Source organism: Palaemon carinicauda, chromosome 13 (genome assembly GCF_036898095.1).
Source record: "Palaemon carinicauda isolate YSFRI2023 chromosome 13, ASM3689809v2, whole genome shotgun sequence".
NCBI lineage: Eukaryota > Metazoa > Arthropoda > Malacostraca > Decapoda > Palaemonidae > Palaemon > Palaemon carinicauda.
In genome coordinates this window covers 84,730,523-84,744,914 of record NC_090737.1, presented here as the reverse complement: position 1 = coordinate 84,744,914, position 14,392 = coordinate 84,730,523, and the positions used below count along the sequence as shown (strand labels likewise).

General features: G+C 36.7%; 1 protein-coding gene across 1 annotated transcript; it reads right to left on the bottom strand.

The window, feature by feature from the left end:
• Window positions 1–7,528: 7,528 nt before the first annotated feature.
• Window positions 7,529–10,015, bottom strand: LOC137651684 (uncharacterized). The gene is made up of 3 exons (XM_068384904.1): window positions 9,457–10,015; window positions 8,404–9,276; window positions 7,529–8,157 (listed from the first exon to the last, which is right to left on the bottom strand). The coding sequence occupies exons 1-3, from the start codon at window positions 10,013–10,015 to the stop codon at window positions 7,529–7,531; spliced, it is 2,061 nt and encodes a 686-aa protein (XP_068241005.1).
• Between the last annotated feature and the right edge of the window lie 4,377 nt (window positions 10,016–14,392).

Genomic DNA, 14,392 nt, shown 5'->3' with positions numbered 1-14,392 from the left:
ATTCTTGTAAATTTTGTCATCGTGCCATAGAGTGACCGTTTATGTTTTTGTTTCTCTCCTAATTTTTTTTTTCCTAAAATGGATATCACTATGACCTACTTTATAGTATTGGTAACACTATGTCCCTTGTGGAAGTGATGGTTAGGCTCTATCATGCATATTCTCATTGTCCGTAGCTTTACCTTGGGTATGGTTGCGTCCTTGGTCTTGGTGAAGGATTCGTCAGAGCAGGCTCTATGTTGCCCCAATTTCTTTGAAATGGCCTTTAAAGTGATTGGGGAAAGAATAGGAAGACCCTAAATAGAAAGACAGTATGTACCATGACACAGCATTATGAAGGTTTGTTATTTTCCTTTTTTCTATATTAATGGGTTGCTGATATAAAAAGAAGCAAAAACTGATCTAAACAGCAAGGTTGTTTAGCACAGTAAGAAGCCTTCTTATCTTCAAGTGTGGTATCCACATATATGTTTCGGTATATTTCCCTTTTCTAGCTAATTCCAAATGTCTTTCTGGTCCCTTTTTCAAATCCATGAACATTCAGCAATAAACTCCTGTAAGTTGTTTGAAATAGTTTTTAATCTACACCTTTACCGAAAGGTATTCAGTCAAGTTGTCCGCATTTAGCTTTTTGATATCACCCCATGTTATAAATGTTTGACTTTAGAATATTCTGGTACGTTTTGACTTCTCATGACTCTCACAACTAATGAAAAAACAATAATAATTGTTATATTTCTATGGAAGAATTAGTTCTACCATTTCAGTTGCTTGTAAAGCCTGAGATTGTGAATCTGTAGGTAGACTTGTACTTTTTTGTATTCGAGTTCTAGCTTCTGCAATTTTACTGAAGTTTGAGGTTCGTTCTGATGACCAATTCCTTAAGGATTTGAAGTTCAATATTCTCTTTGATGCATACAAAAATAATGAAAGCACAGATTTTGCGCCTGCTTCTCCCAAAACAAAATGATATTGTGTTATAGTGTTTTCTTAACCTTTCAAATTATGCCTTCATAATAAATTATTCAAATATCTAGTGAAATTACCTTTTTATGTTTAAGGGTTAATTTAACACTCACATATTTAATGTTAATGTAACTTGTCAGGCATATACACATTTTTTGTCAGTTCTAGTGTAACTTGAAAGGGGAAGAGCGAGAGAGGGTGTGGCGTTATTGCTTAGTGAATGGATGACAGGTAAAGTAGTGGAATGGAAGGAGATATCATCTAGGTTAATGTGGGTAAGGGTTAGGTTGGGTAGGGAATGTTGGGCGTTTGTCAGTGGGTATGGGCCAGGTAGTGAGAAAAGTGAAGAACAGCGGAATGAGTTTTGGAATGAATTAACTAGGTGTGTAGAAGGACTGGGTAGAAGGAATTATGTAGTTGTTATGGGTGCCTTAAATGCTTGAGTGGGCGCTGGAGAGGTAAAAGGTGTCATTGGGAAGTATAGCGTACCAGGTGAAAATGAGAGTGGTGAGAGACTGGTAGACATGTGTGTTGAACAAGAGATGGTAATAAGTGCTAGCTTCTTTAAAAAGAAAGATAGAAATAAGTATACATGGGTAAGAGTGGCAAATGGAAGAGTAGTAGAAAGGGCATGAATGGATTATGTGTTGATAACTAAAAGAATGTTTGGAAGATTGAAAGACGTGCACGTGTTTAGGGGTATGGCTAACGGTATGTCTGATCATTTTTTGGTGGAAGGAAAATTAATTGTAGCAAAAGAGTGGGGGAATAGAGTAGGTGGATGTAAAAGGGAGGTAGTGAGGATTGAAGAGCTAATAAAACCGGGGGTAAAAAGTAAATATCAGGAAAGGTTGAAAATGGCATATGACGAGGTGAGAGTAAGAGAAACTGGTAATTTAGAGGAGGAGTGGAAGTTAGTAAAAGAAAATTTTGTTGGGATTGCAAGTGATATATGTGGCAAGAAGGTTGTTGGAGGCAGCATGAGGAAGGGCAGTGAATGGTGGAATGAAGGAGTGAAGGTAAAAGTGGAAGAGAAAAAGAGGGCTTTTGAAGAATGGCTGCAGAGTAATAGTATAGAGAAGTATGAAAAATATAGAGAGAAAAATGTGGAAGTAAAGCGCAAGGTACGTGAGGCAAAGAGGGCAGCTGACCTGAGGTGGGGTCAGGGATTGGGTCAGTCATATGAAGAGAATAAGAAGAAGTTTTGGAAAGAAGTGAAGAGAGTAAGGAAGGCTGGCACAAGAATTGAAGAGACAGTGAAAGATGGAAATGGAAGGTTGTTAAAAGGAGAGGAGGCAAGGAAAAGGTGGGCGGAATATTTTGAAAGTTTGCTGAATGTTGAGGAAAATAAGGATGCAGATATAATTGCTGTTCCAGGTGTTGAGGTGCCAGTGATGGGAGATGAGAATGAGAGAGAGATTACAATAGATGAAGTGAGGAGAGCATTAGATGAAACGAGAGTAGGAAAAGCATCTGGTATGGATGGTGTGAAAGCTGAGATGTTGAAGGAAGGGGGTGTGACTGTACTAGAATGGTTGGTGAGATTGTTTAATATGTGTTTTGTTTTGTCAATGGTACCAGTAGATTGGGTTTGTGCATGTATTGTACCACTATATAAGGGTAAGGGAGATGTGCATGAGTGTTGTAATTCAAGAGGTATTAGTTTGTTGAGTGTAGTTGGAAAAGTGTATGGTAGAGTATTGATTAATAGGATTAAGGATAAAACATAGAATGCAATCTTGGAAGTACAGGGTGGTTTTAGAAGAGGTAGGGGTTGTATGAATCAGATTTTTACAGTTAGACAGATATGCAAGAAATATTTAGCAAAAGGTAAGGAGGTGTATGTTGCCTTTATGGATCTGGAGAAAGCATATGATAGAGTTGATAGGGAAGCAATGTGGAATGTGATGAGGTTATATGGAGTTGGTGGAAGGTTGTTGCAAGCAGTGAAAAGTTTCTACAAAGGTAGTAAAGCATGTGTTAGAATAGGAAATGAAGTGAGTGATTGGTTTCCGGTGAGAGTGGGGCTGAGACAGGGATGTGTGATGTTGCCGTGGTTGCTTAACTTGTATGTTGATGGAGTGGTGAGAGAGGTGAATGCTCGAGTGCTTGGACGAGGATTAAAACTGGTAGGCGAGAATGACCATGAATGGGAGGTAAATCAGTTGTTGTTTGCGGATGATACTGTACTGGTAGCAGACACAGAAGAGAAGCTTGACCGACTAGTGACAGAATTTAGAAAGGTGTGTGAGAGAAGGAAGTTGAGAGTTAATGTGGGTAAGAGTAAGGTTATGAGATGTACGAGAAGGGAAGGTGGTGCAAGGTTGAATGTCATGTTGAATGGAGAGTTACTTGAGGAGGTGGATCAGTTTAAGTACTTGGGGTCTATTGTTGCAGCAAATGGTGGAGTGGAAGCAGATGTACGTCAGAGAGTGAATGAAGGTTGCAAAGTGTTGGGGGCAGTTAAGGGAGTAGTAAAAAATAGAGGGTTGGGCATAAATGTAAAGAGAGTTCTATATGAGAAAGTGATTGTACCAACTGTGATGTATGTATCGGAGTTGTGGGGAATGAAAGTGATGGAGAGACAGAAATTGAATGTGTTTGAGATGAAATGTCTAAGGAGTATGGCTGGTGTATCTCGAGTAGATAGGGTTAGGAACGAAGTGGTGAGGGAGAGAACGGGTGTAAGAAATGAGTTAGCGGCTAGAGTGGATATGAATGTGTTGAGGTGGTTTGGCCATGTTGAGAGAATGGAAAATGGTTGTCTGCTAAAGAAGGTGATGAATGCAAGAGTTGATGAGAGAAGTACAAGAGGAAGGCCTAGGTTTGGGTGGATGGATGGTGTGAAAAAAGCTCTGGGTGATAGGAGGATAGATGTGAGAGAGGCAAGAGAGCGTGCTAGAAATAGGAATGAATGGCGAGCGATTGTGACGCAGTTCCGGTAGGCCCTGCTGCTTCCTCCGGTGCCTTAGATGACCGCAGAGGTAGCAGCAGTAGGGGAGTCAGCATTATGAAGCTTCATCTGTGGTGGAAATGTGGGAGGTTGGGCTGTGGCACCCTAGCAGTACCAGCTGAACTCGGTTGAGTCCCTGATTAGGCTGAAGGAACATAGAGAGTAGAGGTTCCTTTTTTGTTTTGTTCCATTGTTGGTGTCGGTTCCCCTCCAAAATTGGGGGAAGTGCCTTGGTATATGGGTGGAGGAATAAGTTTTATCAAAAGATATTCCATTCTATCTATTAGGTTTGTGTATTAAAAATCTATGTTTAGCCTTGATAGATTTTTCCATGAATAAGCTTTTGCTTTGGATCTGGGTAATCCATTGACTTCTGTTTTATCAATAAAATCTTCTATAAAACTGGAATGAAATAATGGTATTCGAATTCTAGAATTCATGATTGCTAGACAAAACAGCCATTTGAATTTCCATTCTCTATATGTTCAATGTTCAGTAATTTCTTCTCTCTTCCTCAGGATACTTAAAATATGTAACTCTTAGTATTTCAAAGATCTCTTCACCATATTTGAAGAAAATTCAATAATATGAGCTATATATATATATATATATATATATATATATATATATATATATATATATATATATATATATATATATATATATATATATATATATATATATATATATATATATATGTCACATTCAGGTTCAGTAATTGGCAGGTGTGAAAATAAAATAAGACTATTCTGCTTAATTTCGCTATTCTAGTATAGCTTTTATTAACTCTTCAATATATAAGTCACAAACCGCAGCATACACTTGTCAATCACGCTCTACTGAGCAAAACTTCTTAAGTAATATAATAGTTCACAGTATAATAATAATAACCCCCTCGCACTTCCAGTCTTAAACTGGGAGAGAGAGAAATCCCTTTATAACACGTGCGTTAGAAGCACCCACTGGTTGTGTCTCTCTCTAAAACAAAGGTTTGGATGTCGCCTCGGCTCGTTTACAAGGACTCCGCAAAAGCACAAATTCTATAACCATAAATATGTATCCATGAATAGCGGGGCGACATCTGTTGTGAAGGACTTAATGTACATATTACAAATTAAAATAAAGAAACTAGCGTTAGCTAGTAACAATAGAACAAGCACACAAGTTTTACTCTCATTATTTTCAGTAAACAACAGTTAATTACTTTAACGTGAAAAACGATAGAATAAGACAGTGCATAAACAATAATTATAACAAACTAAATAAAATGCTTATGATGATATACAAAAATCATTGTACATCAATATAATACAGGGCTGATATATAAATATATATGCAGAAATAAACTGTAGAATAAGACCGTGTATAAACAGTAATTATAACAATAAACAAAAATAAAATGCTTATGATAACACAAAATCCTTCTACATTAATATAATACAAGGCTGATATATAAATATATACGCAGATATATTGATTTGTGACACAGGCCCCCCTTTTAAGTATAAATTTTCAAATTTATACTCCCAACATTACAATTCAATTTATCAAGTTTTAGCCACCATTATCTGTATAGACATCTCATCAAAAAGTCAACCCGGCATTGTGACAAGAATTATCCCACTACCCTGCTTAGAAAATCAGCTCCAACGTTTGAACTACCTTTTATTGCTTCTACTCTGAATCGATGATTTTGCAAGAACATTGCCCATCTCATTATTCTGTCATTTGTAAACTTCGAACTGTTCAAAAATGCCAGCGGTTGATGATCCGTTTGTAACGTGAAGTCAACACCATACAAATACATTTTGAATTTCTGCAGAGCCCACACAATAGCCAAACACTCTTTCTCCATAGTGCTGTATCTTTGCTCCCTGTCCAACAGTTTCCGGCTGGCGAAACTCACGGGGAACAAACCATCTTCATATTCCTGAAGTAACACTGCCCCTAGTCCCACGTCCGAAGCATCTGTTCTCAAGATGAATCTTCTGTTTAGGTCTGGAAGGCGCAGGACAGGTTTATTAACCAGTATAGACTTCAGACTGTTGTATGCTTTCTCTTGAGGCTCCTGCCACTGTACAACATTGCTTTTCCCCTTCTTTGTCAGGTCAGATAGCGGAGCAGCAATGGTTGCATAGTTTGGCACATAAGCACGATAAAATCCCGTAAGTCCTAAAAACGATCTTACCTCCTTCTTAGTCTTTGGTTGTGGGGCTGATTGAATTTTACTAATGTTGGTTTCCTGAAGACTCAAAGTGCCTCCCTGGATTTCATGCCCCAGGAATTGCACTGATTCTGAAGCTAAAATACACTTGCTTGGCCTAACTGAGATTTGCATTTCGAATACGCTGAAATAACTCTTGCAAGGTTTCTAAATGCTCAGACCATGACTTTGTGTGTACCAGTAAGTCATCTATATAGCTTTCCACATTATCGAGACCTTTAAGAAGTGTTCGCATACACTTAACGTAAGTGGCTCCTGCATTAACCATGCCAAAAGGCATCTTAAGAAATTCATATTGGCCATCAGGAGTAACAAAAGCTGTCTTTGGGACATCTTCTGATCGAACCTTGATCTGCCAGTAGCCCTTGGTGAAATCAATCTTTGTAAAGAAATTGCTTTCTGATAACCTGGCAAAAACATCATCTTCTGTAATCATTGGTTCTGGATCAAATATAGTAATACGATTAAGTTTTCTAAAGTCTATACATACTCTATTTGACCCATCAGATTTCTTTACCATCACCACTGGCGAAGCATAAGGCGATGCAGACTCCTGGATGATACCCATGTCTAGCATATCTTTTATCTCTTTCCTAAGGGACGCTCTGACACCATATGGTACCGGGTATGGCTTGCTCCTCACGGGTTCATGCGATGTAAGTTCTATTTTATGCTCACCTTTGTTTGACGTTCCAGGGATGTCCGTAAAGATATCTTCATACTCCCTCACAAGTTCTTTAATTTGACGTTCCAGATGCAGGTCAAGGTTTAAGCCAAACATAATATCCTTTATTGTTTCTGATCCAGAGGTTGGTGCTATCTCCAGTAACTCTTCATCCTCATGGATGTCTATACTCGAGTTGCTAACATTGTCAAACACAGCACACGCTGTATCTAAGATGACATATTTTGCTCTTTGAAGATACTTCTTCAACATGTTGATATGAAAAGTTCTAACTTTTCCATGAATGTTTATACCATAATCATTCTTGCCCACAATATTCTCTACATTAAACGGGCCCTTCCACTGCATGAGTAGCTTATTGCTGTCCGTAGGGAGTAGAATCAGTACTTGATCGCCTACCTGAAGACTTCGAGGCCTGCATCTCCTATCATAGTAATGTTTGTATCGCCCCTGTGCCAACTTCAGTGCTTCATTTGCTAGTTTCATGGTCTCTTCCATTTTTTCCCTGAGCTCAAAGACATATTGATAGCTACTCTTGACTTCTGGCTCTTCAATGTCTTTTGTCCATAGTTCCCTCAAAATCTGCATTGGCCCTCTTACAGATCTTCCATATAGTATCTCAAAGGGGGAGAATCCTGTCGACTCTTGAGGAACTTCTCTGTAAGCAAACAACACAGCATTGATATACCGGTGCCACTGATTAGGCTTCTCTTGACAACTTTTTCAGCATTTGCTTTAGAGTTCCATTGAACTTTTCCACCAATCCATTACACATTGGATGGTATGGAGTAGTTGTAAGTTGTCGCATGCTGAGGAGTCTAGCTACTTCCTTCATGCAGTCAGAGGTAAACTGTGTTCCAAGATCACTTAATATTTCTTCAGGCACCCCTACCCTGCTAAACATATCTACCAAAGCTTCTGCAACTGATTCAGAGTCAATGTTCTTCAAGGGCACTGCATCAGGATACCTACTGGCATGGTCCATCATAGTGAGGATAAACTGGTGTCCCTTCTCAGATGGTGGGTGTATCTTACCAATTATATCCACAGATACCCTCTTAAATGGAGTATCAATGATTGGCAGTTTCTCAAGAGGTACTTTTGTCACCCTACCTTTGCTGATTGTCTTCTGGCAGATGTCACAAGATCTGCAGAACCTCGTTATATCTGCACCCATTCCAGGCCAGTAGAACTCTCTGAGGATCTTCTCCTTTGTCTTCTTAGCACACAGGTGGCCCCCTAAGGTAGAATCATGAGCTAATGTCAGGACTTGTGTTCTCAGTGGTTTAGGAACCATAACTTGGGAGACTGGATTCCCATGGTTGATGTCTGGATGAACAAATGTCCTGTACAATAACAGTTTCCTGGTTTCAAACCGGATTACTTGCCTTCTTTTTCTCTCTTCTTTAGAGGTCCAAAACTTCTTCAGTGTGTCATCTTTCTTATGTAGTCGACAAACTTCATCCCTATCGACTTCTTTGTACAGGTTACTGCCTGGCACTACCAGTGGAGAGGGTCTCTTACCCTCTCGCATTGCTTGTGCCCTTGTTGCCACTGCACAGGTCTCCTGGTCACAGGTGTCCTGCCACGCTGGGTCAGGGTCTTCAGCTGGTCTTGCACATGGGACGTTTCCAATTAGAAGATCATAGGGGGCGTCAGGAAGACAAACTGCATCCACTTCACCAATCAGGTATGGAGTGTTGATGTGGATTTTAGCCATTGGAGCTCTCCGGAAGGAGTTGTCAGCAAGCCTGACCAGCACTAAGGTTCCAGTGTAAAGATCAGGATCAACAAACTTTTGTTTGATTACCACACTACTACATCCAGAGTCACGCAACACCTGAACAATGTGGGATCCTACCCGACCTTTTGTCACTGGCATAGAGTCTTCATTGCTTGGAACACAAGCATTCATACAAGGGACTGCAAAACCATTCTCAAGGAAAAGCTTTCCTTCCTTGATGCAAGCATCTATCTTTGCTACATCCATTTCTGGAGGAGGGGCACTGATTGAACAGAAGGACGAGACTTGTGCCACTGGTGTCTGTGCCTCTTCAACACTTTTCTCAACATCCAAATAAGCGGTTTTGATGGTCTTCAATTTCCTGCATTCAGGGAGATCATGACCAAATTTATCACAGAACATACACTTCTTGTCATTTCTAGGACCCCTTGACTGATCTGAGAGGTGACACTTCGATGCTATGTGGCCGAGCTGGTTGCATTTGTAGCACCTTACATCTCTAGCTGAAGTCCCTTTGACTTGCTCATTGGGCTCATGCCAAGGATTCTCAAAAGCACTTGGTCCTGTCTGCTTAGGTGGTCGATACACAGGCTTTTTAGCTACCTTGGCCTCCTTATAGAGCTCAGTTCCATGCGCTGTGAGGTACTGCTTTGCTGCCTTTGCCAGGTCTTCCAGATTAGCAGGGGCTTTTTCCTTCAAATGAACTTCCAGTGCATTTGAGACAGCATTGATGAACTGTTCCTTGATCACCAGCTGTTGGAGCTCAGCAAAAGTCTCATAAGCACCAGCTTGTTCCATCCACTTCTTGAGGAAGTTCTTGAGCTTGACAATGAACTGTGCAGGGCTCTCTCCTTCTTCTGGGGGTGTGTTCCGGAACTTTTTACGGAATCCTTCCTCAGTAAGGTCGTATCTTCTGAAGAGCGCTTTCTTCAAAATTTCATAGTCTTTTGCATCATCGTCAGAGAGCCGACCATAGACTAGAAGGGCATTCCCTGTCAAAAGAGCACTAAGAGACGAGGCCCACGTTGACCTGTCCCACTTGTGTGTGTTAGCATACCTCTCAAACCTTAACAAGTAGCTGTCAAGCTCATCCTTACCATCCACAAACTCTGGGAGGTTTGGGATTTTTGCTTTAGGAGAGTGGTTATTGATCACTGTTGGTGCCTCTACATGGTGTCGTGCTGCCTCTAGTTCAAGTTTCTTTATTTCTAGTTCATGTCGTCGCTCCCGCTCCCTCTCTTCTAGTGCATGTCGTCGCTCCCGCTCCCTCTCTTCTAATTCGGCCAAAGCCTTCCCACGCTCGGCGTCATACCTTCTCAGTCTCTCTTCTCTCTCAAGATTCGTTTCTTCTGCTTGAACCCTGTGCTCGGCAAACTCAATGGCCTTCTCGTCGTCCAGTCCGTAGTCCTTTGCCAATGCAAGATATTCTTTGAAGGTTTCCATGACTTCAACTTCCAGCCTTTATATTTTTCACAGTTGCCAATCCTGGCAGGGTCGCCATTTGTCACATTCAGGTTCAGTAATTGGCAGGTGTGAAAATAAAATAAGACTATTCTGCTTAATTTCGCTATTCTAGTATAGCTTTTATTAACTCTTCAATATATAAGTCACAAACCGCAGCATACACTTGTCAATCACGCTCTACTGAGCAAAACTTCTTAAGTAATATAATAGTTCACAGTATAATAATAATAACCCCCTCGCACTTCCAGTCTTAAACTGGGAGAGAGAGAAATCCCTTTATAACACGTGCGTTAGAAGCACCCACTGGTTGTGTCTCTCTCTAAAACAAAGGTTTGGATGTCGCCTCGGCTCGTTTACAAGGACTCCGCAAAAGCACAAATTCTATAACCATAAATATGTATCCATGAATAGCGGGGCGACATCTGTTGTGAAGGACTTAATGTACATATTACAAATTAAAATAAAGAAACTAGCGTTAGCTAGTAACAATAGAACAAGCACACAAGTTTTACTCTCATTATTTTCAGTAAACAACAGTTAATTACTTTAACGTGAAAAACGATAGAATAAGACAGTGCATAAACAATAATTATAACAAACTAAATAAAATGCTTATGATGATATACAAAAATCATTGTACATCAATATAATACAGGGCTGATATAAAATATATATGCAAAAATAAAATGCTTATGATAACACAAAATCCTTCTACATTAATATAATACAAGGCTGATATATAAATATATACGCAGATATATTGCTTATGATAACACATGTAAATATTATATATATATATATATATATATATATATATATATATATATATGCATATATATATATATATATATATATATATATATATATATATATATATATATATATATATATATATATATATATATATATATATATATATTAGATAATATTGGAATTCTCTGAATAAATGTTTAAAATTATCAGTATATAATATATAGGATTAAATTTAATACCACTATAAGTTATTTTTGAATTATTATTGAATTTGGGTACTGTAAAATTAAAGATAAATTAAATGCCCACAAAAAAACCAATGTGGGATTGAGGAATGGTTATTTTCTAGCTTCATTATTTTGGGAAAAGAAATGGCTTGACCTAACAGAACTACTGTAGTTCCTCAATTTAACCTCTCCACCCCTTTTAGTTCAGTCCAAGTACTATTTCGGAAGAAAGCAGTGTCTTTAATGCCATATTATATTCACATGCGATGGAAAACTTAACAAGAATTTCTCATTGTGAAGGTATGAAAATGGATTTTAGGATCACCTAAAGTTTCACACTGGCATATGAAGGCTGGTGCATAATGACGATAATAGAGATCTATGTAGTGTTGTTTCATATAAACTGTATAAATGAATGAATCCATCTATTTACGAGGAAAAAAAATGATTAGGAACATACGATAAAAAGAATAAGCAAGAATAAGGTGTATGCTAGATATAAACAAATGCAAACATATAGAGAAACAGTAAATACATTTTTGTAGAATTATGATTTCATTCAATATCGCCAACATGTGAGGGTAAAATGCTGCAGAATTATTTGCATTATCAACTTATTGGGGATTATTTGTTCATAGTAGGCTGGGGATTCAGTGTTGATCTCCGATCCTTCCCTTATTATTATTATTATTATTAGTAGTAGTAGTAGTAGTAGTAGTAGTAGTAGTAGTAGTAGTATTATGAAACTGAAGCCATAGTGGGCTCCAACAAGGAAAAATATCCGACTTAGGAAAAGAAGCAATGATACAAATCAAGTACAAAATAATTAAAGGATAATTACAATTAAGTATTCCAAGAATACTAACATCCTTAAAACAAATTTTGTATATACAAATTATAAAAAACTTCAAAAAAGGAAGAGAAATAAGAGAGTATAGCGTGCCCGAGTGTACTGTCAAGAGAGGGAACTCAAATCCAAGACTGAGGAAGGCCATGTTTGAAGCTCATTACACTTCCTAAAACTAGAGAAGAATGGTTTCATTTTGCTGTGTCCCTTTATTGTTATTGTATTCTAACCAAAGACCATAAAACTCAATAAGTGGTCATTGTGGCAATTTCCTGTCCTCTGACTGGCTGTACACATCTCAAATGGGATTAATGATCAACTACATTTAATACATATTCCATATCGTAGTTAAAAGAAAGTAAATTTATTCGTTCAATGTTTTGATTAATTCCGATAAGAATAACTTATGTCATTTCAATACGATGTTAGTAATAATAAAAATAATCATCAATTTAGAATATAATTCTAATTAAAAAGCAAAGATATACTGTAATTTTTTTATCAGCATCCATATCCTTTGATTAAAAAAAAATATACATGACGTAACAAAGAGAAGATAAAAAAGTTATTTGAAAAACAGAACATTTCCCTAAAGAATGGTATACAGCAAAGAGGCTCCTTTGGTTTATAACCTGTCATTGACGAACATTTCAAATACCAAAATATGATTTTTCATTATACGGCACTAGGTAAGAGGACTATTTTTCCTTAAAACTTCAACCGTAAAAATTTCTGAAAAGCACTATTGATGTTTAATTTTTAATATATGTTAATCTTCTCAGTTTCTTCTATATTCTTTTGTGATCAAGAACTTTTCTAAAATCAATCGGCCATCTTTTTCGTAAATTATATATTTTTCATGTGTTTCATATTTGCTAAGGATTTGTTGATAGCCTAAGCATAATTTATCAGTAATTTATAAGTGAGTGAACACAGACATATATATATATATATATATATATATATATATATATATATATATATATATATATATATATATATATATATATACATACAGTATATATATATATATATATATATATATATATATATATATATATATATATATATATATATATATATATATATATATATATATATATATATATATATATATGTATATATATATATATAACATGTAAATTATGCGATAATGATACTAGGGAAATAATAAATATAATATGAAAAACAATATATATAAAAAACTACTGTATCCTAATAATGTCGCAGTAACATTAACATCATATTTTATTGTAACTGAATATAGTTGCATTGCTGAGAGAAATTTTTAATATAACCGGTTCTCCTCTGGCATTTGGACAAGTATTAGTTTTCTCGGACGGGAATTTATACGAGATTTTTGGTCTAGTATTTGATTTAAACTAACTGGTGTGGAATATTTTATTTAATTTCGGCGTGATGTTAAGGGGGACCTAATTCAAATATTTTTATTTTTTAATATTTTTCACACTGATGTAAAAAGGCAAGACAAATTTTGTTTAGGGGACCAGAGGAACAACTGCAGAATCATGCCGTTTAGGAGAGGTGAAGTTATATAATAGGTAGAGGATATCTATGCAATACGTTACAATTGTGATATAGGAATCAATTTCATCAATAGAAATAATAAAACACCTAAGTCGGTATCAAAGGTATCAGTAGGAAGAGTGAAAAAATAAAAATAAATGCATTGGTTTTTATAGTAGCAATCAAAAAGTATAGCATTTCACCGACTCTACTCTTAATAGTTATTAGTTGTAAATCTTATATCTTTTATTGTGCAATTCCAATATACTTTTTTGGAAGATCAAAATAATTTTCACAATATCTTTAATAATCCTATTCACAATTACTACAGAGCCATTTGTGATTGGTTTATAGGCAATAATATCGAACTTGTTTATTTCAAAAATATTGCACAATTGTCTAAAACCTGACTATTAAACTCATATGGATTGTCAGTGAGGATTACCTCTGGACATAAGTGTCTTCCAATAATATTAGACAATAATGCTTCTATAAAGAAGCTTGTAATTTCATCTCTTACCAGAACAATCGCTTCGTACCTAGGTAAATGGTTAGTAAAAATAAGAATATATTTATTTCCCTGCATTATTTTAGGAAAGGGTCCATTATGATCTATGGTCACTAATTGGAATGGATCTAATAATATATGATATTACTGTAGGTGAGCGCTTATCTTAATGTTACCCTTATGTTGATTTTAATTATAATATTAATTTTTTATACATATTTACTTGCCTCCACTGAAAGACTATGTAAGTAAAATCTCATAGCTAGGGTACGGGTTGCCTTTTTAATCATTGCAGAACTCACCAATTTCCATGAAGGTGTAATTATTAGTACTACCCTTAATAGTATGCTTGGAGGGGTTAATCTGGAACATTATTTTTTCCTTTGATTTCATTGATTAAATCAAAATCTGACCTTGAATATATATTCTTCAATAAATTCTTCGTTTCTCATAATGACTTTATCCTTCCGCACGCCACACTCCAAAATCTAAGA